Genomic DNA, 27919 nt, shown 5'->3' with positions numbered 1-27919 from the left:
ATAATATCGTTTTCTTCTAAAGTTTAAATTACTTATTTAATAGCTTTACTTATTTGAGGGGTTATAAAATTATTTTATTTAATCATTGACATTTTCTATATTATGTATTAGCTATCTATTGCTATTTTTTTATATATTCTTGTACTGAAGCAAATGCAAATAAAGTTTGATTTTGAGTTATAAAAATATATAAAATAGCGGCCATTTATGTTAATTTCTTGTATATTTTCCTTTTTTTTCAGTCCTATGAAGTACCGCGTTGAAAGAAGCTCCGCCCACCTGCTTTCATATCCCCGCCCCTTTCCATTGAGTCTTTTGATGTGCGCCCTGATTGGCTGTTTTGAACCGCGAATCCGTCTCAACTGAACATTCCAAGTCGCCTGGAGGAAAAGCAAATAAGCAACCGAGATTCAGCTGATGCGCGTCCACGCACCCACGCGCGCTCCCCCCTGCATCCGCGGAGCGAAACGTGGATCAAACTCAGTCAACTGAAGAGAAACAACTAGTTTCTGAGACAACTAAACAAACATATTTAACGCTGGTGAGTTTATTCGTGTTGTTTTTTTCAATCAAAACCAGTCCGAAGTTAGTGAGAGGTGGGGGGGACTTTGTTTTTCTGAAGATTATGTGCTTGTTTTAAAAGAGAATTTCCTCAGAAAAGGAAATAAAATGTCAACAAACCAGATTTAAGTGATAAAAGACGGTTTCTGTTGTTTATGTTTGGCAGTTATACTAAAAGAGGAGGAGGTTTGAATGAAGTTACATGACTCTTCCATGGAAAATGCGTGATGAATCACTGACTGTGCATTAAAAAATAAAAATACAATTCGCATATTTGAGATTAAGATCACATCTATATGGTTTGAGAATATGATCTCAAAATATTGAGCTGTGTGTCTTTGTATGTGTCAGTGGTGAGTGACAGATAGACATGTTTCTACAGGGACAGTGAAATTGCCCAAACATGTTAAACACTGCCCCATATTCAGCCATATGTCTCATTAAAATTGCTCATTATGATGAGATGCTTTTAGATATGTGTGCTGGATATACACAGATGAGGGTAAAACTGCAGGTGTTTCCTGATGGGAACTTCATCCATAAAGATTTCAGCATGTCCTTGAGCTCTGGCAGGGATTTCTGTTTATCACCAAAGACTTTCTCCGTCATGCTGAAGTGCTGTTAACAGATTGAATGTGAATTTCAGGAAGCTGAATTATTCTTTTGTGCTGTGTTGTGAATAACTTTATTTATGGAGTAGCCTAGACGCCTTTATCTTAAGCAGCTTACAATGGCAACACTATGCCGCTGATATTTGGACATTTAAAACCATATAAAATGGATAATACTAGGGCTGGATAACCCCAGTTGGTAAATCACTACAACATTAAAGGGTTAGTTCACCCAAAAATGAAAATTATCCCACAATTTACTCACCCTCAAGCCATCTGAGGTGACTTTCTTCTCTCAGCCAAACACAGAGTGGGGGTTCAATCTTCAGATGGCTGGCAGGAGCCGCCACTGGCATGTCACGTGACCGTCAGTGGCAGACTGGCAGCTGCCAGTCTGATTCTGGTATATCACGTGACCTGCCAGTGGTTGGCTATTGTCTGGCAGTCTGCCTTTTGCAAGTTTCAGAAAACATTGATTTTTGCCAGTTTATCTGTTTTGTATGTTCCTCCCTCTCTAGCTCGTGTATTATGCATCTGTTGATATGATTATGTTCTTTTGCATGATTGGCATTTTAGAGAATTCAGACTGGTTGCTTACTGACGCTCAGTCCAGTCAGCTGAACTGCGTGTATAACGCGTTGTCTGAAACTCTCGCTGTAAGGTAATGCATTGTTTTATTTTTATGAATGGAATCTCATTCATCTATTATTTAGTATTAGTAATGTTTTAGAGAATTTTATCCCAATTAAACCAGTTAAAATGGACGTGATCAGACTGGTTGCTTACTGACGCTTTACCGGATGCTCAATCCAGTCAGCCGCGGCTGAACTGCGTGTATAACGCGTTGTCTGACACTCTCGCTGTAAGGAAATACATTGTTTTCTTTTTATGAATGGAATCTCGTGCATCTATAATTTAGTATTAGTGATGTTTTAGAACATTTTATACCAATTAAACCAGTTAAAATGGACGTGATCAGACTGGTTGCTTACCGACGCTTTACCGGATGCTCAATCCAGTCAGCCGCGGCTGAACTGCGTGTATAACGCGTTGTCTGACACTCTCGCTGTAAGGAAATACATTGTTTTATTTTTATGAATGGAATCTCGTGCATCTATAATTTAGTATTAGTGATGTTTTAGAACATTTTATCCCAATTAAACCAGTTAAAATGGACGTGATCAGACTGGTTGCTTACTGACGCTTTACCGGATGCTCAATCCAGTCAGCCGCGGCTGAACTGCGTGTATAACGCGTTGTCTGACACTCTCGCTGTAAGGAAATACATTGTTTTCTTTTTATGAATGGAATCTCGTGCATCTATAATTTAGTATTAGTGATGTTTTAGAACATTTTATACCAATTAAACCAGTTAAAATGGACGTGATCAGACTGGTTGCTTACCGACGCTTTACCGGATGCTCAATCCAGTCAGCCGCGGCTGAACTGCGTGTATAACGCGTTGTCTGACACTCTCGCTGTAAGGAAATACATTGTTTTATTTTTATGAATGGAATCTCGTGCATCTATAATTTAGTATTAGTGATGTTTTAGAACATTTTATCCCAATTAAACCAGTTAAAATGGACGTGATCAGACTGGTTGCTTACTGACGCTTTACCGGATGCTCAATCCAGTCAGCCGCGGCTGAACTGCGTGTATAACGCGTTGTCTGACACTCTCGCTGTAAGGAAATACATTGTTTTCTTTTTATGAATGGAATCTCATGCATCTATTATTTAGTATTAGTTATGTTTTAGAGAATTTTATCCCAATTAAACCAGTTAAAATGGACGTGATCAGACTGGTTGCTTACTGACGCTTTGCTGGGCGCTCAATCCAGTCAGCCGCGGCTGAACTGCGTGTATAACGCGTTGTCTGACACTCTCGCTGTAAGGAAATACATTGTTTTATTTTTATGAATGGAATCTCGTGCATCTATAATTTAGTATTAGTGATGTTTTAGAACATTTTATCCCAATTAAACCAGTTAAAATGGACGTGATCAGACTGGTTGCTTACTGACGCTTTGCTGGGCGCTCAATCCAGTCAGCCGCGGCTGAACTGCGTGTATAACGCGTTGTCTGACACTCTCGCTGTAAGGAAATACATTGTTTTCTTTTTATGGTCACGTGAAATGCCAGAATCAGACTGGCAGACGCCAACCAGCCACTGACAGGTCACGTGAAATGCTCGAATCAGACTGGCAGACGCCAACCAGCCACTGACAGGTCACGTGAAATGCCAGAATCAGACTGGCAGACGCCAACTAGCCACTGACAGGTCACGTGAAATGCCAGATTCAGACTGGCAGACGCCATCCAGCCACTGACAGGTCACGTGAAAATCCAGAATCAGACTGGCAGACGCCAACCAGCCACTGACAGGTCACGTGAAATGCCAGAATCAGACTGGCAGACGCCAACCAGCCACTGACAGGTCACGTGAAATGCCAGAATCAGACTGGCAGACGCCAACCAGCCACTGACAGGTCACGTGAAAATCCAGAATCAGACTGGCAGACGCCAACCAGCCACTGACAGGTCACGTGAAATGCCAGAATCAGACTGGCAGACGCCAACCAGCCACTGACAGGTCATGTGAAATGCCAGAATCAGACTGGCAGACGCCAACCAGCCACTGACAGGTCACGTGAAATTCCAGAATCAGACTGGCAGACGCCAACCAGCCACTGACAGGTCACGTGAAATGCCAGAATCAGACTGTATGTCAACCAGCCACTGACAGGTCACGTGAAATTCCAGAATCAGACTGGCAGATGCCAACCAGCCACTGACAGGTCACGTGAAATGCCAGAATCAGACTGGCAGATGCCAACCAGCCACTGACAGGTCACGTGAAATGCCAGAATCAGACTGGCAGACGCCAACCAGCCACTGACAGGTCACGTGAAATGCCAGAATCAGACTGGCAGACGCCAACCAGCCACTGACAGGTCACGTGAAATGCCAGAATCAGACTGGCAAACGCCAACCAGCCACTGACAGGTCACGTGAAATGCCAGAATCAGACTGGCAGACGCCAACCAGCCACTGACAGGTCACGTGAAATGCCAGAATCAGACTGTATGCCAACCAGCCAGTGACAGGTCACGTGAAAATCCAGAATCAGACTGGCAGACGCCAACCAGCCACTGACAGGTCACGTGAAATGCCAGAATCAGACTGGCAGACGCCAACCAGCCACTGACAGGTCACGTGAAAATCCAGAATCAGACTGGCAGACGCCAACCAGCCACTGACAGGTCACGTGAAATGCCAGAATCAGACTGGCAGACGCCAACCAGCCACTGACAGGTCACGTGAAATTCCAGAATCAGACTGGCAGACGCCAACCAGCCACTGACAGGTCACGTGAAATGCCAGAATCAGACTGGCAAACGCCAACCAGCCACTGACAGGTCACGTGAAATGCCAGAATCAGACTGTATGCCAACCAGCCACTGACAGGTCACGTGAAATGCCAGTGGCGGCTCCTGCCGGCACTGACAGGTCACATGACATGCCAGTGGCGGCTCCTGCCAGCCAGCTGAAGATTGAACCCCTACTGCAAACACAATCAGAGTTATGTTAAAATAAATCTGGCTCTTCCAAGCTTTATAATGAGAGAGAATGGTAACTGATATTTTAAAGCTCAAAAAAGTGCATCCATCCATCATAAAAGTATTGCTTCAGGCCTTCTGAAGCGAAGCGATGTGTTTTTGTAAGAAAAATATCCATATTTCTAACTTTATAAGCCATAATCACTGGCTTCCGGTAACGGCCGTAGACCTTGGATTGTTCATTTAGTAAATAATATGAATTTTAATTTCATGCTGACTTTATTTCTGGTTGTTGTTATGTTTGTGAACACTTGCACATGTAAGCCGCCCAAAAAACACGCCGTTTCCTGCAATCACACCAGCCGTCTGCGTGATACGTGGCATCAGGGGGTCCTTGAGCTGGAGAGGAGGGTGAAGGGGGGGAAATCCTGAAATAAATGAATGCTGGGATTAATTTCCCATGATCTCTGGTGCACATGCTGGTCATTGTTATGAATCTTGGATTACTGCTCGTTTATTAATGACCCAGCAGCAGATGATTAGTGGGACGGGGGTGCAGCGGACCCTCTGGGTAATTGTTAGTGTCTTATAACATGTCATTGCATCACCATGACATCGGCTTCTGTTTGCATTATGCCATAGAGTATCGCCATTGTTTTCCAAGTGCCTGTTTCCTTGTTAATCGACTTCTTTAGAGAGCTGCCTGTACTAGTAATAAACTCATATATTAGTCTGATATTTGGCCATTTTAATATTAGTCATCAGCTACCCTGCTCTCAAAATAACAATATCAGCATTTGCCATTATAAATTTAGCCTATAGTACTAGTCTGAGTTGTGTTTCCCAAAAGCATCATAAGCCTAACTAGATACGAACCATTGGCTCCAATGGTTTCTATGATCTCCTTGGTATACGATGCTTTTGGGAAACGCAGCCCTGAAGAGTTTTATGTTTTAGACTTTGTGCAATTCTGGATATTTTATTTCTGAATCATTGCGGTGAGGTCTTTGTTATGGTTGAGCTGCGTTGATCAGACAGTCAGCTTTGGTTTGGTCAAATGCTGCTTTGTTTTGTAATTGTAGAAGCATGAGAAAGTATTTTTCTTCTCTTCTTTTCAATAGGGATTACACTTATGATTCTCTAAAGCCTGTTGTGTCAAGTATTTGACCACTCTCTTGGCAACCAAATGGTTGCGTCTCAAAACCTAGTGATCTGCCTAACTAGACTGAATTTTGGGTCATTGACTGTATTTTCGAACATTTTTTGGGCATCACATGTGTTTTGTGGAACTGTGGAAGCTTGTTTCCGGCATTTTACATTTTAAAACATTTTAAAAGATAATTGCGACTTTTTATTTCACAATTGTGAGTTTACATCTCACAATTCTGACTTTATTTCTCAGTATTGTGTGATATAAACTCGCAATTGCGTGTTATAAAGTCATAATTCCGAAATATAAACGTAATTCTGAGGGAAAAAAGTCAGAATTGTGAGATATAAACGCAATTCTGAGGAATAAAAGTCAGAATTGCGACTTTATATCATGCAATCCTGAGATAAAAAGTCAGAATTGTGAGATATAAACGTAATTCTGAGGAAAAAAAGTCAGAATTGCGACTTTATATCATGCAATCCTGAGATAAAAAGTCAGAATTGTGAGATATAAACGTAATTCTGAGAAAAAAAAGTCAGAATTGCGACTTTATATCACGCAAATCAGTTGGGGTCATTTATTCCCAAATCCTGACCCTAATTTTATAATTCAGCAGAAGTGTGTGAGGTGTGCATGTTTTGAGACTGATCCGGATCTTGTGGCAGGTGTAGAGGGGTTTTAATCTGGTTTACGGGGGATGGGCTTCTGACCCATGGTTTATCGGACGACCATCCTCTCCGGGACCATTAATTCTGTGTGTGTGTGTGTGTGTGTGTGTGTGTTGAGATGTCTGCCTACTAATGAAAGCAACTGACAGGCCAATTAAGATCACAACCAAAACCACAAAAGAGCAGGAAGGGGAGGGGCTTTGATTGATGGCCGGCTTTTTTGGGACCCATGTGCGAAACACTGGTGCACGTATACAAACAAACACACACACACACACACACACACATGTGCCACGTGTCGAGAGGGAGGAAGAGCAGCGTCTGAAGCGTGATCCTCTTACGTGATTATGTGATGACCTGAGGAACCATGTGGACACCCCAGCCCTCGCTCCCTTTGTGTCTTTGCATTTAATTAAAGCGACAAATCGACTGAAACTCACGCAGACGTTCATTATAGTGGGATTACAATGCTAGAACGCTTTGTGTTCCGCCCAGCCTCATTTCTGCTGGAAAAGTCACTCTTTATATTGTCCATGTGTTTGTGGGTGTGTCTTTTATTAGGACGCCGTTTATACGAGCAGATCGTCTGCTGAGAGGTTACTCATGCTTTTATCTGTGTGTGTGATTTTGACTGAAAGTTAGAAATTAGGATTCAGTCATCATTTATGACCCTAAATCAGTCACAAGTCGCACAGGTATATTTGTGGCAATAGCCAACAATACATTGTATGGGTCAAAATTATTGATTTTTATTTTATGCCAAAAATCATATTAGGATAGGATATTAAGTAAAGATCATGTTCCATGAAGATATTTTGTAAATTTCCTACCGTAAATATATAAAACATTTATTTTTGTGAGTGAATCTATAAATGAACAACTTTAAAGGCGATTTTCTCAATGTTTCGATTTTTTTTTGCATCCTCAGATTCCAGATTTTCAATAGTTGTATCTCGAACAAATATTGTCCTATCCTAACAAACCATACATCAATGGAAATCTTATTTATTCAGCTTTCAGATGATGTATAAATCTCAATTTCAAAAAATTTACCCATGTGACTGGTTTTGTGGTCCAGGGTCATATAAATGTAATATTGTTTCAAATGGAATAAAAAAAGGAAATAATTATTAGAATTTGAATGCACTTTTCATCAGTGTTTTAAAATTCCAATAAAGTGTCCAGGGACAGTCAAGCTCAGTGCATTTCAAAACCTATCCAGACTCATGTATACATTTAAAAAAAAAAACAAAAAAAAAATGAGTTAAGTTTAACACACTCACAAAGTTGAGATTTTTCTGATACCTTTTTTGTTCTATTAGAAGTTTGACATCCGTTTATCATTGTCTGCTTTTGAGAATCTGTTACATTTTATAGTCTTTTTCATAACAGGAAATATGGGATTTGGGTTGAAACTTTTAATTAGTCGTCTTTAAAAAAAAAAACAGTAAAATCATCATGCATCATTTCAAATGTTTCCTCTGATCTTCCATGGAACATAAAACACAAAAGAATCAATAGAATTTTAACACTCTTTTCTGTTAAAGTGTTCTAAAATTTCTGCCTTAAACATTTTCGGAATCTTCCTCATTTGTTTATGACACTTTGAAGATGGGCAGATATTAGTCACCATCTACTTTTAAGAATCTGCTAAATATCTGCTTGTCTGAAAAAGATAATTGCATGTTTTAAGTAAATGAGAGTGAGTAAATGATGACTTTTTTAATTTCAGGGAGGAGGAACGGCTCTTTTCCTTTAAAGAGACGCAGTGGACTTTAGAAATAGAAACACAGTCAGACGCATGTCCGTTAGTGACAGACTCTTTCCACCGGCCGTTAGAGGAATGTGGCCCTCGAGACCCGGAGCCACACTGCCACCCACTTCATAAGCCTCAGCCATCAATTCTGTGGTGTGTGTGTGTGTGTGTGTGTGTTCTTCTGTTTCTCCTCTTCTCCGCTGCGTGACATTTTGTGGGCTTGAAGTGCACAGAAGACAGACTTGATTCAAGCGCTCACGCTGTTCCTACGGCTATTAACTCTCGCTCTCTGTGGTATTTTATGTCTGGCCGAAGAGAGAACGCGATTGTTTGTTCTCTTGGTGCCCTTCAAAAATTTTCAGATTCTTTTGTGTGCTGTCATGGAGGAGTTTGTTGTGAAGGACTGTGCGCGTCCCGAGCGATCGAACCTTGGACTCTGTGTGTGTGTGTTTGATCGAGGGGGTTGTAACAATAGGGCCATTGTAAATGCTTGGCTGGGATTGGATGGGGGTTTGCTGAGCGACTTCATTAGTCAATCTCTCTCTCTCTCTCTCTCTCTCTCTCTCTCTCTCTCTCGCCCGCGCTCATATCCTCTGTCAGCGAGTTGTTGCAAGAGTGTGCGTGTGTGTGTTGGGATCTACTGTGTTCAGGTGTGTCAGGTGGACTTTCTGGACTGGATTCTTCTGAGTGTGTTTCTCAGGTGAGCGTCTCTCTGTGGTCTGATGGAGATGATGGAGGTTTTAGGATTCACAGGAGCTTGTCACTGACAGCGTGTGTGTGTGTGTGTGTGTTTAGTGAAAGGAGACATTTGCTTTGTTTCCTCAGCTGTGCTTATGTTGACTGAACTGTCTTAATCTTGCCGCCTCTCTCTCCTTCTTTCTCTTTGTTTTTCTCTCTGGTTATTTGGTCACAGTGATTAGGTTTTTCCTCATTCTTTATTTGATTTTGTTTTTTTTTTTATTGGGGTGGGGGGGTTATTAAAACATATTTTAACACATATTTGATTGTCCAACAGAGTTTAAGACTGAAGTAAACTGATGTGTGTGTGTGTTTCTGTTTACAGGAAATAACTGGTGTGTGTTTCTAACAGTATCTGTCCGTCTCTCTTGCAGAATGTGGACGTGAATCTCTCTCGTAACGAATGATGGCGGTTCAGGCTGGTTTGCAGGTACAATTTTATGCCTTTTTATGTTTTATTTATGTGCTTTTGCATGCTTTTTGAAAAGGTGGGACAAGATCCTGCATCTCCACAGACACACAGACAGTTTTTATGTGCTCCGGCTCATAGTTTGAACGTTTACATTTATTATTTTTTCAGATAATTCTGAATTTTTGCATCTGCTGAACATGCCAATCTGATTAGTATTGTTTGTTTCCCACCATCCCGCCTGAATCAGAACTGATGGGTAATTCGGCATGTGTGCATCTGTAATTATATCTGATTTCATGTGTGAACTGACCACATTATGTAATACCGCCGGATGCATGTGAGATTGAACACACTAGACCGACAGGATAGGTGTTTGCATTGAGTTAGCGACCAAATCAAAGATTAACATTCAATAAAACTTCAGCAGAGTTGAGCTGACCGTAATCCGCTATGGAATTATAATCTTTGGATGTTTTATGTAATATGCACAGAACAACCCCACATGCAAACACTGTTTAATTAGTCAGGCTTTGTGCACGGGCAGAAGAAACGCTCCATATGTGTGTTAGTAGGAGCCTGAAGCTCTCGCTCGCTCTGTTCCTCCTGGGAGTTTGATGCGTGTGTGGGAACGGCAGGATTCATGCTCATTAAAGTAGCAGTGAGGTTATGGGATTTCCCTCGGAGTGCCCTGCCCTGCTTATGTGTGTGATTTTTAAAATGTGCTTTCGTTTTCAGTCATTTTCAGTCGAGGTGTGATTCAGGCTCTTTTAAAGATATGCCCGTCCTGATTATTGGTGTGTGTGTGTGTGGATGGTCGTGTTGTTTGTGTGTTTCAAACAGATGTTCCGCCTCAGTCTCTAAGGGGCCGCATGAATGTGAGACAGCAAATACCACTAACAATCTCATTTCTAAAGCATTGAAATTAGTATTGCTCATACTCAAGGTTCAGGGTTTGTTTAAATGCTTAAAACCAAGTATTTAACTTAAGCATGTTTGTGTAAAGTGCAAATAAAGTCTGTGAGAGATTTTACCACAAGTTCACAAAGCTCATTGTTTTTTTCTAGTGATGCAAAGTTTTCATTTAGCTGAAAATACTTTAATAATCAATTGATTAATCAGATTTTTTAAAATAAATAACACTCAAATAAAAAAAATTGCACAGAAGGCAGTTTTTATATCAACCTTTTAATGATTCTAACAAGCTATGTATGGATATTTGAATGGTTTTCCTGAGGTCATCATAAAATTGACAATTTGAAAGCTCAGACTTTGTTTCATATCAAAAGTAACATTGGATGGCGGGCGCGCCACAAATAATGTTTAAGTGAAGTTTTGTTCACGCAACAACAGAGAGAAAAAAGCACAGATTAAAAGATCTCGGTTCATCAAAATGAAGATTGATTAAAAATTGGGAACTAACATGATCAACCCAGCGCTAGTGTCCACAGAGCGGACATGTTTACATGTTGTAGTTTATCCAAGTTGACTGCATGAAATAGACATTAGCTGTTTCCATCCAAAGTTGCACTTTGCAAATTTAACTTGAGCGCAAAATTGGAATATCGCATAAAACATTTGCGAACAAAGCACCGTTTCCATCCCATGTTTATCATACATCATCGCCTCAGAGCGCGCAGACAAAACGCAATAAACTCGTCATGAAATCCTGCGTTCGGATGCCTGGTGTTTGGGAACGCAGTCGTGCAAGACTCATTTGGGAGGTCAACAATTTTGATGGCAGACTTTGGCTCAGGCATTTCAGAATAGCTAAAACAACATTTAAGATGCTGTGGAATTGATCTGCTGGTTAGTCCAGTTATCCAATAGTAGTATCCCATTATTTTTATTATATTTATTTGTTTGTGTGTTTTTTTGCGCATCAATGGATTTATTTGGTAAATGTGTTTCCATCATAGTTTATGTGCGTCTTAACAGATAAAACGGGAAAATATATATATATATTTTTTTTTTTGCATTTTTAGAATTTATGAACATCTTGGCATTCCATCCAGCAGTTTATTTTTATGCAATATCCCAAAATTTGCATAGCAATATCTAGATGGAAACATCACTAATGACAGTCAAAACGCACCAATCGGAAAAAGCAAACCAAATGTTAAAGTTTCGGTCAGCCCTCTTAAACTATTTCTGCCAAAATCGAAGATTCTGTTTTTGTTTTTTATTCTATGCAGCACTAGTTTTATCTAAATGTTATTGTGTTGAATCTCTGTCCTCCTTGTGTAAGTGTGTTATTTGATTAGTCGTGCTGGTTAGCTTCACTTTGATGAATGAGTGTTTGCAAAACTGTCCTGATTTCAGCAGGGTCGCCCTCTTTCCGGAGAGGGAGCGTGGAATCCGTGTGAGGGGTCATTGTGACAGTTTTTTTGTGTGTGTATGTGTGTGTGTGTGTGTGCTTGGTCTCAGTTGAGTGTGTATGCTGATCTGTCTGCTCTTCCTCTTTCTGTCTCAGGCATGGTTTGGCGAGAAGTTCGATGTCCCGTTACAGAGCCCTCGAAGCCTGCGTTCGCCCCGTCCCGGCCCAGGATTGGCTGATGTGTTCCAGTATGACCAGTGGTTGTCCGTGCGACACGAAGCAACACTGGTGCCCATGCAGGAGGATCTCGCCATCTGGCTCAGCGGCATGCTGGGTAAATCTGTTCATGCAAAATAAGACATCCCTGACTCGCTCTCAGTGCATCAAAGATAAGAATGACTGCCATTATTATCCTAAACGTCTTTTCCTTTTGTCAAATAACTGAAACCTAAAGCCCCATAAATCAAGCAAAGAAGTGTGGGAAACGACGTATGCTCTGTATAACGCTGACATACGACCCCCGAAATACAAGAACTCAATCCCTCAGTCTTTGTAGGATAATAGAGGGTGTTGCCCTTACCTGTCTGTCTGCATGCCCTACGTGGGCCAGAAGGAAAAGTGTCACCCAGAAAAGCTTGTTCACCCGTAAACCTGTTGCTCTGTTTTTTTATTTTTGTGTTAGATTAAGTCCTTGTAATCCCATAGTCCTCTTTCAGTGAGGAATTTGAACTAAATACTAAAATGTGACCACACTGTGCTTATCGACCTCGTCCGTTTTCCTATGACGGTGCTGTCGAATGCCCTGTCATAAGTGTGAATTTTATTTGTTATACAGTACCAGTCAAAAGTTTGGAAACATTACTATTTTTAATGTTTTTGAAAGAAGTCTCTTATGCTCATCAAGCCTGCAGTAAAAAAAAAAATGTTATGAAATATTATTACAATTTAAAATAATTGTTCTCTTTTTTAATATATTTTAAAATGTAATTTATTTTTGTGATGCAAAGCTGAATTTTCATCAGCAAGTACTCCAGTCTTTGGTCTTATGATCCTTCAGAAATCATTCTAATATGATGATTTGATACTCAGTTATTATCAATGATGGAAACAGTTGTGCTGTTTAATATATTTTTTTGGAATACTTTTTTCAGGATTCATTGATGAGTAAAACGTTAACAGCATTTATTCATAAAAACAGCATTTATTCAAAATAAAAACATTTCTAACAATATAAATCGTTACCATCACCTTTTATCAATTTAACGCATCCTTGTTGAATTAAAGTACTAATTTCTTAAAAAAAAAATAGTTATTGTTCCCAAACTTTTGAACGGTAGTGTATATTGTTACAAAAGATTTCTATTCTAAATAAATAAAGTTCTTTTTAACTTTTAATTCATCAAATAATCCTGAAAAAGTATCTCAGGTTATAAAAAAAAATATTAAGCAGCAAAACTGTTTCCAACATTGATCATAAATCATCATATTAGAATGATTTCTGAAGGATCATAAGACACCAAAGACTGGAGTACTTGCTGATGAAAATTCAGCTTTGCATCACAAAAATAAATTACAATTTAAAGTATATTATAAAATAGAACCATTATTTTAAATTGTAATAATATTTCATAATATTACTGTTTTTTTTTTAACTGCAGGCTTGATGAGCATAAGAGACTTCTTTCAAAAACATTAAAAATAGTAATGTTTCCAAACTTTTGACTGGTACTGTATATTGATTTCTGACCAGCACATGATGGCATAATGATGCAAATTAAATTAAAGGGTATTTTTGCTGATTGACCAATATATCCCAATGCCTAATTTATTATTATTATTATTTTTTTAAATAGTTCTTTTTCGTTCTTCACTTGTGGGTAAAAAAAAGTTTGAAATGCCTTTTCAGCAGTTAAGAAAGCATCTGATCATAGTGATGTGGATGTTTGCACGAGCTCTGCAATTCGGCACTCCAGTCAAGTCACGTTACGTTAATTTATACAGCACTTATGCAATGTTGACTTACATTATCAGTATCACTTTCAATTAGAATTACAACTTCAGCTTCTACTATTAAGCAGCTCTTTAGTGTGTTCATGTTTTTACTCGCCGTCGTCTGACCTCGACGGACTGAACAGAAGAAATGATTTTCACATCAAAGTAGGCGGAGCCTCAGAGCCACACCTACCTATTATGTCATCGCCACATGGACCAATGGTAGTTCGAAGGCGTTTACCAGCTAGTGTAAACTTTTCCCAAAAGTTCACTTTGGCAAGCAGTTTCAAAATCCCCAAATAATCTCCAAACTAAACGACTTGGCCTGATTGTGTTCGAAATGATGTCACATCAGTTCGTTATTCGAAGTATATTGAGGCCTTAAAGGGATAGTTCACCCAAAAATTCTGAGAATTCTGTCATTTACTCAACTCAAACTGATGTCGTTCCAAACCTGTAAGACTTGTTTTTATCTTCGAAATTACAAATGAAGATATTTGAATGAAATCTGAGAGATTTCTGTCCCTCGTTTGACAGTCTACGCAACTACCACTTTGACACTTCAAAAAGAGATCACACAAACTAATCCAAATGAATTGAGCGGTTTAGTCCAAATTTTCTGAAGAGACACAGTCTGTGTTTTGAAGATGAACGAAAGTCTTACAGGTTTTGAAGGACATGAGGGCGAGTAATTCTCAAGTCAACAACATGGAAACACAGAGATTTCTGTTTTTACAGATGAGCAGGTGAAAGCCGAACGCTTCATGGAGGAGCTGGACAACGGCGTCAAACTGTGTCGTCTGGTTGGAGTTCTTCAGAGTAAAATCCCGCAGGATTCAGAAACACAGGTGGGTGAGGGACATGTCAAACCGGCCGGCAGTGCGGCTCTCATAACCGCAGGGCTGTCTGGTTGTAATTCCCGTCTCTGTTTTGTTAACAGCTTCCCTCAAAGAAAATCCACTTCAAGAAAAACGCCTCCCCTGGATCGTTTTTCGCCCGGGACAACACCGCAAATTTTCTGTCCTGGTGTCGTCATATAGGAGTGGATGGGACGTATCTGTTTGAGTCTGAGGGTTTGGGTAAGAAAACCTGTTTGAGAACTTTTGACCAGGTGCAAAAAAATAGTCGAAAAATGTGAAAGTCTCCACAACTGTTTTTTGTCCTATTCAGCCATGAGAAGAATTACATAGTTTGTGCATCGCCTAATTTCTATTTCTGTCACTCTAAATCTTCTCCAGATAGCGGTGCATTAAACATATTGTATTAAATATAATATATATATTAAATAATGTTGTTTACATTGTTGCAACAAAACCTTATGATGTGAAGAGATACTCTGCTTATGGTCCTATGTTTCCACAATTCGGAAAACGCGGATGGAATTGCGGAATCTGGTCATAAAGGAATTTACAGTATAATACAGAATGTCACCAAATATGGCAAAATTGCAACAACAAAAAAAGTCTTTAAGAAATTGACTGAAAAAATATTGCTATTGTACTGTATAATGTACCTGTACTTACTACTTAAATTTAATAATAATCGTTATAGTGTTGCACGATGTATCGATACTTCAAAAGTATCGCGATACTCGGAAATTAAAAACGTCACGATACCTAAATTTATCAGTATCGATACTTAAAAAAAAAGCCTCCCTATGGACGTCTGTGTTTTTTTCCTGACGCACGCAGCAAAGAACCTGCTGCTGTCAGTGTCATGTGACAAAACACTACAGAGATGGCTGCATGTGCGAGCATAATCGTTTATATACTGTCTATGAGCACAAGTGGTCCACGACTCGTAGAAAAAGATGACGCGAGGAGGAGTGACATATGGAAGTAAGTTGCCTACCTTGCTCTGTTGCACGGTGCACCAATACTTCAAAAGAAAACCGGAAATGAAATACGTCACGATTCCTTAATTTATTAGTAGGCTATCGCTTCTAAGAATGACCGCGTTCCAGATTTGTAAAGGCCTGACACACACTGGCTGCGTGTCGTGTCCGTTTTTATTTCGGCTCCCATGATGTTAACTGCCTGCGTGACACACGCGTCTGGGTGCAGCTCGAGACGCGCGGAAAACGCGTGCATTCTAGAAATCTATTTTTCACGCGACACGCACACGTGTTGGAAGCGTTTCCAGGCAAAATAGAAAAGGAAAAGATGTTTCTATGTCATTTTGACACGAATACATATTAATCAATGACATTTTGATGTTTGAAAGATTTGACAAATACAATATAAAATGTAATTTAAAACATATGATCGATTTTCAAATATTGCACCTCTCAATACTGAACGAATTATTCTGTAGCCTATTTTGCAGTCAACACTGCCGACGTTGTCTTTGCTGCTATATATATTTATGTTTAACATGAAGTATAGGCCTTCCACAACTCTCTCCCCACGTCAAATATATCACCAATAAGGCTTATCATACCAATATTAAACATTGTTTAATCGCTGTTCATATTTTTATTCAAAGTTCAGAATCAAGATAAAGCTCTTGTGTTTCTTATGATAAATGAGATAATGCTGCTAAATGTATATATTTTTTTACCTTGAATGTCATTGATCTAATTTATTTTTTATATTTTGATATTTCATATTTTGTTCAAATGTTTAATATATCTGCTGTTCATATGTTCATTAATTAGTGTGTTATATGATTAAATGTTGTCCCGGTTTTAAAATAAAGCACAGCAATGATATTTGAGAGTGTTTCTCCCTTTTCAGGAAAAGTATCGAAAAAGTATCGAAATCGCAATACTTGACTTGGTATCGGTATCGAAACAATAATTTTGGTATCGTGACAACACTAAATCGTTAATAATAACAATGTATTACTCATCATTTTTTTAATGAGTATCAATTTTTCATCCACATTTTAAGGTCAACAGTAATCCTCTGTTGTGCTTTTTTTATTACTTTATCATCACGATTTACTTGTGGCGCTTAAAATGTATGTTTTATATCTATCTATAATTTTTTTTTTGTATGCATTATTTATGCTTTGTAATGCATTATAGGATCTCATGACTAATTGTCACCACATTTATAATACATTATAATACTTAATGTATTTATTCATTATTACACCTTTAAAAAATATGATTACAATTAAAAATAAAAAGTAAAAATGACTAATTATCATAATTTCGAACCACATTTTAAGTTCAACAGTAAACCTCTGTTGTGCTTTTTTTTATTACTTTATCATCACGATTTACTTGTGGCGCTTAAAATGTACGTTACAGAAAAACTAAACCAGAAAACACAGAATTTAAAAATAAATAAAAATAAAATAGAATTTTTTGGGGGAAAATGGTAACACTTTACATGTTTATATATATGCATTGTAAAATATTTTTTATGCATTATGCTTTGTAATGCATTATAGTATATCATGACCAATTGCCATCACAGTTATAATACATTATAATACTTAATGTATTTATTCATCATTACACCTTTAGAAAGTATAATTCATTAAAATGCATGACGGACAACCTATTTCAGATGTAACAAGGAATCTGCAAATATTACAATGCATTTTAACTTTGGTTACAATTATTTATGAAAAGATTATAACATACCTTTATAATGCATAATACATAAAGGCTTTAAACAAAGTGTTACCAGAAATAAATCTGATTTCATAGATTTTTATATGATTTTTTTTTAGGTTTTTTAATGAGTATTGTAACAAAAATGAGACTTAGCCACTGTGTTGAGTGTTTGCCAGCATCCGTCAGTCTCTTGCTGTAGTCCATTAGAACAGGACTTTAATCATGTTGGCTAAATTAATGTGTTTAAACCGAGACCAGCGTCCTTCTGTCCGTCCTGTGCTAGTGCGTCTCTCTCTGAGCTGTTTAACGGGCCGTAATCGTTTCAGAGGATCTGTGGCCGTGCACGTCAGTTAAGATGCGGCCCCGAACATCCTCGGCTCTCCGTAAATCCCCGATCTTAATGAGTGTGAGGGATCTGGGGTGTAAGTCACTAACCTGACGGCCCGGAGACTTTGTGTCCTGAGGAGTGCGAGTTAATAGTCCATGTGTCACTGTGCATTATGGGACGGGAGCTGACCGAATTCAGCATGGCCGAAATCAAGTTTTTGGTTTAGAAAAATTGTCTTTTTGGAGTTTTAAGCCCTGAAAGTATGATTTTATATATACTTTTTACATTTTTAAATGATTTGAAACTTTAAGGCAAGACAGTACAGGCAAAACCATTGTTTTTTGCATCCATAATTTGTCAGATTAGTGGAAAGAAAACATGCAAAATAGACATTTAAGTGTTTATTTTATTGCACTTTATTTGTGTCTAGTTTTACATTTTTAATACATCTTTTTAAATGCTGTTTTGAGGTATAAATCTTCACTTTACATTCACCCAACTTTACAGCTTTATTCCCATTTATAACTTTGTTTATAAATCATCTACTCGTTTATATAAAATTCTATATAGATTTTTTTTTCTGACTGTTGATAGTATTTGTTTTCTGCATTTGATTACCACCGTTTTTTTGGTAATAAATTTGTTTTTAAAACATAATACACATTAAAACAGACGGTGTGGAATTTCTGAAAAAATAAAAAGCGTTACTATTCTATTTTAATGAATTATTCTTTTTCTCTTTTTTACATTTTATGAATTCAATTGATTAGACATGTTTTTTGAGTATTATAATTTAGTATTAAAGTATTAAAATGGAATCCAGAATATTTTAACCAGAAAACATCAAATGAAAAAGAAAAAAAAAAGGAATTTGGGAAGAAATAAAACTGATTTCATAGATCTGCTGGCTATGATACATGATTATTTTTATATGAATATCACAAAACAAAATGAGAATGAAAATTTGTGCATTTTTAAATGAATAAAGCCTTGTTTGCCTATTTTTAAAAATAACATTTCAGAACTTGTAATACAAATCAATTTTCCTAACATACTGTGATGAATCAACTGGGGAAAGTATGATGATATCTGTTGTGTGAAAGTATGATGATAAAAATGTGACCCTATTGACCTGCAGTGTCTTTGAAGTAAACTGACTGCTCTCTCTCTCTCTCTCTCACACACACACACACAGTTCTGCACAAAGACCCTCGTCAGGTGTGTCTGTGCCTGCTGGAGATCGGACGGATCGTCTCCAGGTAAGTCGAGCGGCTCTGATGATGATCCCACAAGTGACAGATGTCTGGTTGTGCTGTGGGGTCAGAGGTCAGGGGCAAATTTACGTGGATTTTACAGGATTACAGTGGATTGGTCCAGTGCTTAGAGCAGCTATTGTATTTTGTGTCCTAGAGAATCTAAAACAAAGTGAAACTATAAAGCGTTTCTAGAACAACACAACCATCAAGGATAATGTCTAATGTGAAAGGGTTTATTTTGTGATCATTATCATCTGATTGTGATTACTTATTACTTACCTTGAAATTCTGATTTGGGTTTGACATGTTTTTATTATGTGAGAAAATCACAATTTAATGGTTATTATACACAAGTGTATGATAGCATAATTATATTGTGATCAGCTGGTTAGAACAAAAACTCAAATTAAAAACCAGTTTATAAACGCAGTGTTTGCTGGTAGGACAGTCTGTTGACGGGGTGTGTTGTGACTGGTTCAGGTATGGGGTGGAGCCTCCGGTTCTGGTTAAACTGGAGAAGGAAATTGACCTGGAGGAAAGTCTGATGATGACGGATCACTCTTCTCCAGTGAAAACGTTCACCGTGTGCTGTCAGCACGGAGCGCTGTATCACGCTGTGAGTATCACACATATTAAACCACCAACATTTGTATTCTGTGCATAAAATGGCAAATTTCTTTATGCATGCATTATCCAGATAATACCTGGAAAATGTGCAGTATACCGCAGCGCACACTGTGTTTGTGATTCTGTTTCCCACAATGCAATGCACTCAACTTGACCTCCCAATGAGGCCAACGAATGAATTGGAAGTGATTATAAACATCCGCTTCTTTACTCAAGCTATTTTACCTGAAATCGTATTAAGAATCCAAAATAACCGTATTTATTTAAGAGATTTCAGAATTTGCTAAAACGTTAATCCTATTATGTTTTCTGTAGAAAATGATTACCCATTTCAGTTTAATTGTAGGCTCAATCCAGGGTTATTATCATTAACTAAAACCTTTTTAAAAAATCATTACTTAAAATAAAATGAACTAACTGAGATAAAATCAAATTTTATCACACATCTTCTGTTGAGTTTATTATAGTTTGTTGAGTGTGTAAACAGCAGCTGTTGTTTAGAGACTTCATGCTTCACACGGGGACATTTTTTGCCTTAAACTCTGACAAATTCACTTTGTCTGGGCCAGATAACCAGTGGGACGCCCTCGGGTCCCGGGTCTGGAGGTCTGACCAGTTCATGCACTATCTGCAAACTAGCTGTTATTTTCCCATACTGCAAATGAGTGAATTGTTCTTCCCCTAAACGACCTCATTTGGTTTGTAGGATCGTGCGGACCAGGACGACCCTCCCTGTAACTGCTCGCAGAAGTTTTCCATTGAGTATCTGTCTGAGGGACGCTACAGGCTCGGAGGCAAGATCCTGTTCATCCGGGTAAGAGCAGCTTTTAGGGACTGTTTTAAGAGTTCAACAATCTTTAAAGTATTGTGACATAGAGTAACTGACGATTGAAAAAGAATAAATGTAGGGCGGGACTTGGTTCTGTGCAGCAGTTTGTTGATTGGCTGCTGAGATGTGGGCGGGGCTCTCAAATCTGTATGCAAATGAGCATGAGCTTACAGAGGCGGAGTTAAGCGCACTAAATGATCGGAGAAGTTCTGCATTTGTCACCAGAAAGATTTTCATTTTTACTAGAAGATCCGGTTACATTACGAGGACAATTTAAAACAAAATGTTTGTATGTTCACCAGGAAGATCTTTCATTTATCATTTAGAACTTTCATTTAGAATACCGATAGGGTGAATTTCTCTAAACTGTAAGTGCAATGGTCACAACTATTTAACTCTATTGCATGTCTGCAAAATGTAGTAACTCATCCAAAACATTTAATTCATGCTTTAAAACCTAATTATTTGAATTGGCCTATTCCAATACTGTATTGTTATTTTCTTTTTTTTATCATGGCAGACAACCCTGCAAATTTTTTTTTACACCGACGGTCCATTTTGTCTAGCTGAATGCTATTGTCTATCATACTGAGCGTTTTATATATTGTATACAGTATATTATTTATCCTTGTAGAAATGCATGTAAACAAAACATTCTGACATATAGACATATGGAATATACATGCATGTCTGACATATTTTTGATTTTTTTTGCATGTGATGGCTCACATGATGAAAGAATGTTTAGAAGTTGTAAAGAGTTTGATCATTTCACTGAGAATCAACGTCTGAGATGAGAATGAAAATCAGTTTTGTTCATTTACATTTAGTTTTATGCGAATTGCACACGTGCGCCAAAATGCACGCAGTTTGCTTAAATGCATAAGAAATTCAAATCTAAACTTATTGTTTTGAGAAAAAGCTAGCCAAAGCTATTGAGAAAAACTCAATCGCTTCAAATTAGACCAGGGGCCGGTTTCACAAAGCTATTTTAGAGCGGTCTATAGTGTTAGACAAGTCTAAAGTTTGCTCATCGACTAGTCTAATGCAAGTTAGACTGTTTCACAAAAATAAAGACTGACTTAATTTAGATCCAAAAAAATTAGACACCTGACCCCAGGCTAACTTAGGTCTAAGACTCTGTTACCTTGGCAACCAGCAGTAACAATCAGTTACAAACTGCCAAAAGAAAAGGGAAAATGGCTCATAATTTAAACATTTTCTTCTTGTTACTACATTCTCCGCTAAATTTCCCATGTAAAATGTCCTTGTAACTTTACACTCCTCCAACAAATATTCTCCGCAGGGGTAAACTGCACTGAGCGGTTGAATGCGCTTACTCGATCCGCCATGTTTTTTGTTTTGAAAAGTGTCTTATTTTACCCAAAATGCATTGCAGTGTAGTCCTACTTAAGATAGTCAGAGTCTTAAGTGCTTTGTGCAACAGTCTGATTTAGATGTCGATCTGAAGTCTGACTATCTACTATATCTAAGCCATAGTCAAAGTCTATCTTAGTGAAACCGGCCCCTGGTAAAACATTCAAACAAGCAGATGCTGTGTGAAATCTTGCTTTCTGATAAAACTTTACACTAAATGCCAATGAAACGTGGCAAATTCATTAGGTTCCTTACTAATTAATCTCCCTCTCTCTCTTAGATGCTCCATGGGAAGCACGTGATGGTGCGTGTCGGTGGAGGTTGGGACACTCTGAAAGGGTTTCTGCTGAAATACGATCCGGACCGCGTGCTGCAGTTCACGACTCTCGAGCAGAAGATTCTGGCCTATCAGAAAGGCCCGTCAGGCTCAGGCCCCGCCCTCAGCGCACAGCCACCCACGATGGACCCCATCGCAGCCGTTAACCTCCTCCCAGAGTCCTCCTCTTCATCATCAGCAGCATCATCATCATCATCAGCCTCCACGACGTGCGTGTCCAAACCCAACACGCCCACACCGCGTGTCTACGCCCAATCGCCGGCATCCACGCCCTCCATGCCTCGTAAGACCCCCGCACCCAAGAAGATCTTCCACACGCCCGCTCCTTCCCCGAGAAACACCCCTCTTTCATCACCCATCCCGAAAAGAAACCCAATTCCTCCGTCAATCCCATCTTCACAGAAACTCCCCGGCTCCAAGACCAAACTGCGTCCGCGTGGACCTCCATCTCAACCTCGCAGTCCCGTCTGCCCCGAACCGACCTGCAAACTCCCCAAACCTTCAGCACCGTCTCCTCAGAAACCTCCGACCGGACCCGTGCGCTCACGCCTCGCGCAGAGACGCCCTCCCTCCCCTGCGCTAGATTCCAGAAAGGGACGTTCAAACGACCCTAAACAGACGCTTCCTCTCGCGAAACCCTCGAAGGGGAAATCTTTAGAGCACAGCTCAGCCGGACCCGCCCCGTCAGTCAACGTTAAAACAACCCACAGGAAACCTTTAGCTAGCAGTAACCCGCCCGCTGTTAGCATCCCGCTCAAACCGCCCCCCGCGAGCACTTCCCACAAACACACGGCACGGACTAAACCCGGCAGACGCGAGGAGCCCTACTTTGAGATGAACAATAAGAGAAGAGTGAAGAACTGAGAATTCTGGGATATGTAGTCTTTTAATTTTTTTTTTTTTATTATCTGCGCTGAGGGTCACGCTTCACATATGGATATGGTGCCGGATACCATATTTAATTTGATTTGAATGAAAACGAGGGGGTGTGTGTGTGTGTGTGTGTGTGTGTGTTGTAAATTCAACTGGTTGAATGTTTTTGAAAGATTGAAAATTGGTTTCTAATAACGCTGTCTAACTGATTAATCGCATCGTACATAAACTTATACACACACATATATGTATTAATGTATATATATGTGTATATATTTACACACACATTTTTTCATTAAGCAAACTTTTATGTTAGATGCGATTTAATCAGTTTGACAGCACTAGTTTCTAGTGATGGAAATCATCAGACTTTAAATACAGCCTCGCTTTCATTCACAGCAAAATTAAATATGCCATAATCTTTTAGTTTTCTTTGCATCTGTCGAAACATTCGCCTCATTTGTGCCATACTAAAAATCGCCTTGGATACATCTTACAGGAATCAACGTCATTTTTTTATTTTAATTCTTCTTTTGCTACTGTAATTATCATTATTTTAGCTAAGAGGTTATAGATTTCATTTAAGTCTGTTTCAAATTATGCATGGTTACAAACTCATATTTGTGTTTAATATCTGTTACTCGTCAAAGTCAGTTCATGTCTGTTATCTGATCTGATTTGACTCCGGATTGGGTTAAATGGTGACCCACTGATAATTTATTCACTGTATGTTCATATCTTCCTTCTGCGCTCATAACCAGCAGAATGTTGCAGTAAGTGTGTGTGTGTGTGTGTGTGTGTGTTCATGTATGATGCGCTGTGGGCATTCAGATCACGTAATACTGAACTACACGTGTGTTGTTTCCAGTTCATATGTACATTGAGAGCGCCTTACATAAGAGACATGTGTAGATGGAAATCAATGACAGCCCATAATATGCAGGAACATATCTCTACGGCAACCAAAGCGAAATTCACCTTTGAATCTCAAATTGCATCATTTTTAGAGCACATTTTAAACTCATTTTTAGAGGATTAGGGTTTTTTGTGCCTTAAGTTTGATAGTTGGAATATGTGTACGTGTGGTTTATGATCAGATGCCCAGGAACGGCTTTATTGGGTTAGTTTGGCGGATTCATTTGTATGTTTTTTAAGTTGGTCAAGCAGCCAGCTGTCGTTATATGAACTGCTACCTCCTCTACAAATACTACTGATGCGCATAAACACCTGAGCTCTTATCATCACACTATCCTGGATAATGCTAAATATGTTTCAGTCTAATCAAGAGTCGTGGTCTATACAGAAAGGTTATTATAAAATATTAATTTTATGTGTAATTTTTTTTTTTTTTTGTGGGGGATATGGTGCTTTTAATTGTATTTTTGTGTCAGATTGTGTATGAGAAATTCTTCCAGCACTTTAAGAAAATGTGTGTTTTGAATGTAGTTTGTTTTGTGTGTTTGTGCTCAAATAAAGTCTATACAGTGTTTCACTCCCTGCATTTGTGGCCCTTCTTGAACATCCAATAATTCATTCAGAATAACAGGAGTGTCATTTAAATTCTTAAACTCTCAAATTCTTGTGCTGGCATTGTGTATATTTCAGGATAATATTACTGTTAAATATTACTTTCCATAATTGATCTATATTCTCCTGAGACCCAGGAAGACACTTTTTCTCTCTCTCACTCTCTCTCTCTTTAGAGGAGATTATATTTTAGCGAATTTTTCAGAGACCCTACATATCAGTTATGATAATATTTTGTAATTATCATTTAAATCTGACAAATTTTCAAATTGCTTGTAAATAAACATCAATAAGTGTCCTCTGTTGAGACACCAGGACACACAGCTTATCAGACACAAGTGAAAAGGGAAAGAAATGATATATCAAAATTGAATATAGAAAGAAATTATAAATCAATACTCCTATGAAAATGTTGCCATGTTGTTACTCCCATTATTACACTTCTTTTTTTCATGACCAAGAACACAATATGCAAATTAGATGCATTGTATATCATGGGAAAATCAATTTATGGTCATTTTATAGCATGAAGTAAAATAGTGTTCTATCATTCTGTTACATCTTTCATAACATTGAGAATCATCATTATATAATTAATAATTATACAAAGTTTGGTTTAAAATAGCCAGAAACCTAAAAATTGATTGGTAAACGGGGAAAAAAGAAACATTGTTTACATGTCTGATCATGGTATTTTATTTTCTTAATAACTCAGTCCTCGTGTCTTCTATGGAGGACGTAGCATAAAAGATGAATAAAAAATATCCAATTGTTTTTATGCTCCAAACAATTTAACGACACACACACACACACATTTATTTATATAAACATTTATATTTATATATTTAAACTAACTTTATATAAAAAAGTAACATTTCTGGTTCTCAGGAGGATCTGACTATGAGATTAACATATTTATCAATTTCCATTACATTTCCAGGCCTGTACATCACAATTTTAAAATCTCCTTTAAAGTGATATTGCAGTGAAATGGGTTTTACTACACCATTCTCTTCTCTGTCATAATCTATTTCACCTCTTAAATCTATAATGCTTCCTGATATGAGATTATAACATATAGCATATACAGTATAATTTGTGTGAAAGTGCCGCTTCCTAGTGGCTAAAAGACAAACTACAAGCTGAGGGTTTCAACCGGTTTCAACTGCCTGATTTTTATATTTAAAAAACAAAAATAATATTATAAATGTGCAAAAGATTTAGTTTGTATTACATAACAGCACTGCGCTTTTTTTTTCTACTTGCTGAAAATGTATTTATTTAAATCAACCTTATTTTATTCATTTTAATCTATTTAATTACTTTAGTTTCATCTCATTTGTTTTACATTTTACACTGCTTTTCTTATTTATATTTATTTGTTTAGTTTTATCAAATGTATTTATTTAAATATTGTTAATTATATAAAATGTTTTTATTTATGAAGTTATTTATTTTAATCAAATATATTATTATTTATTAAGTATTATTTAAAATTGTATTTATATAAATCAACTAATTGTAATCTAATGTATTAATTATTCAAATAATTTTTAAATATAACAAAATTTTAATCAATTTTAGTTAGCTTAATCTTATTTTTAAATTGTTTAGTGCTTTTATCTAAACTTTTCCACGAACCCCCAATAACTCCCTTGTTTGAAAACAAAATGTAAAAAAATGTAATTGAGGCCAAACGCCTCAAACGTTATTAAATATTTGAATAACGTTATTAACACGTAATTAGAGTGTATTAATAAATGCAGCATTTTTCGATGTTTAACCGCATGAAGGCGCACTTTCCCACTTTCACTTTTCATATCTATCAACCTCGTCTTTTCCCCTCAAAACCTTCATATTCTGCTTAATATCTGCTGTTACTGTCTCAGTTTAGCAAAGACTGAGATATAATAATTCAGTTTTAGTCGTGCATCCTTCAGATGATAGACTAATACTAATACTAAACAGATTAGGTGGACAATCTGGTACAGTGGCTTATGTCTAATAACTCCTCTGATGAAGCAGGTTTTTGAGTTTGCTTAAGTAAAGCTGCATGTAGTTCAGTCTTTTAGTCTATGCATTTCAATGTGCGATGGTTGCATGACTTTTCAAGTCTTTCCGGATTTCAAAAAATAATTTTAAAGAGGTTGCACTCACAAAAGAACAATTTCTAGCAGATGAAACACTGATCTGACTTATGAGATGATAATGTTTATCCATTTCCATCCCATTTTGAACAGCACCATTTTAAAATACCGATATTTGTAGGTTTTCCATCGCCTTAAAAATCCAGTACATAAATGCATGGTTCGCGCAGATGTGCGTATCCAGCTGGATTACTTAACAAATACAAGTACACATTTTAGCAGATCATAAAACATGAAAACAGATTATTAATATATAACAAATAAATGTACACAAACAATTCTAACCGATCAGAAGATTAAACAGTAAAGACTCTAGATAAAATGACTCCCTGTCAATTTTATTAAGTGTTATTTTAAATATGATACAAATCTAATCTAGTTTATTTGTGCCTTCGCTCGCGCAGATCTCGCGCCGCGTCAAACCCAGAGCGCGCGGACATTATTCTCCACTCTGGCGCGCGACGGCACAACATATCAGCACGCGCGGCGAAACGCATCGCAAACTCGCTCAGAATATCGTTAGAAAAATAAAATTTCGCTTTTTCGCACGGTTCTTATCGTCTGCTTGACAAAATGGGGTCTTTCGCGTCGAGCTCCGCCATTTTGTGGCAGAATAACTTGCGAGAGGGGTGCGTGTAATGGTTGAATGTAGTCACCCCGTGTCGTTTATATCCGCCCGGCGGTTATCGCCAGGGACCGGGAGTAAATAACTGACCATTTACTGTAACAAAGCGCAGATTGTACTACTTTAATTGCAGACACCACGATGTAACTTAAGCTAGCAGTGTGCAGTGCCAGATATGTGATGTTTTGTAACAGACTGAAAGACTTTTAACTTATGCATTTCAGATATTCATAAGTCATTAATGATATATAGATAAATATATATCATGAAATATATTGGATATAAAATTGGAATATCGCAATAAAACATTAGCGAATAAAGCACCATTTCCATCCCATGTGTTCATGAGAACAAAATCATCACTTCCTGAAAAATTGGGGCAAAATATCTGTTCTGTAATAAAAAGGAAGTTGCTGCAATGGAAGCCACTGTGCCATCATAAATTAACTCAGAGTGCACAGACAAAATGCAATAGTTATTATGTTTGGAATTATTATCGCGTCTTTCTTGCGTTAGGGTTAGTTTATGTGCATGTGTTTTTATCAGATTTTTTTATTTTTTATATATATACATTTTTTATGCACACTTTTGGCATGTATGCACATCTTAGTGTTTCCATCCAATTTTTTTTTAATGCAATATCCCAAAATTTGCATAA

The 27919-nt window shown here is 37.8% G+C and overlaps 1 protein-coding gene across 3 annotated transcripts; it reads left to right on the top strand.

Annotated features, from left to right (window-relative positions):
- The first annotated feature begins 387 nt into the window (after positions 1-387).
- On the top strand, positions 388-24463 carry gas2l3 (growth arrest-specific 2 like 3). Of its 3 annotated transcripts, none has more exons than XM_081362811.1 (9): positions 388-541; positions 9424-9479; positions 11932-12109; positions 14506-14615; positions 14708-14846; positions 18859-18922; positions 19400-19535; positions 20253-20360; positions 22033-24463. In XM_081362811.1, exons 2-9 carry the CDS (start codon positions 9453-9455, stop codon positions 22951-22953), a joined length of 1683 nt encoding a protein of 560 aa, XP_081218937.1. In that variant the 5' UTR covers positions 388-541; positions 9424-9452; the 3' UTR covers positions 22954-24463. The 3 variants fall into 3 exon arrangements, with proteins under 3 accessions (XP_081218937.1, XP_081218938.1, XP_081218936.1); XM_081362812.1 differs by lacking the exon at positions 388-541 and adding an exon at positions 8870-9011; XM_081362810.1 differs by lacking the exon at positions 388-541 and adding an exon at positions 9148-9231.
- Positions 24464-27919: the final 3456 nt, after the last annotated feature.

The sequence above is a fragment of the Scardinius erythrophthalmus genome (genome assembly GCF_964197995.2).
Source record: "Scardinius erythrophthalmus genome assembly, chromosome: 4".
NCBI classification, from domain to species: domain Eukaryota; kingdom Metazoa; phylum Chordata; class Actinopteri; order Cypriniformes; family Leuciscidae; genus Scardinius; species Scardinius erythrophthalmus.
This window is presented reverse-complemented; position numbering and strand designations above follow the sequence as displayed.

Bases quoted from the DNA above. Each gene is read 5' to 3' on its own strand.
- gas2l3 (XM_081362811.1), top strand. From the start codon at position 9,453: ATGATGGCGGTTCAGGCTGGTTTGCAG. The intron at 9,480-11,931 runs GTACAATTTTAT...TTTCTGTCTCAG, and splicing joins CGGTTCAGGCTGGTTTGCAG to GCATGGTTTGGCGAGAAGTT. The intron at 20,361-22,032 runs GTAAGAGCAGCT...TCTCTCTCTTAG, and splicing joins GCAAGATCCTGTTCATCCGG to ATGCTCCATGGGAAGCACGT.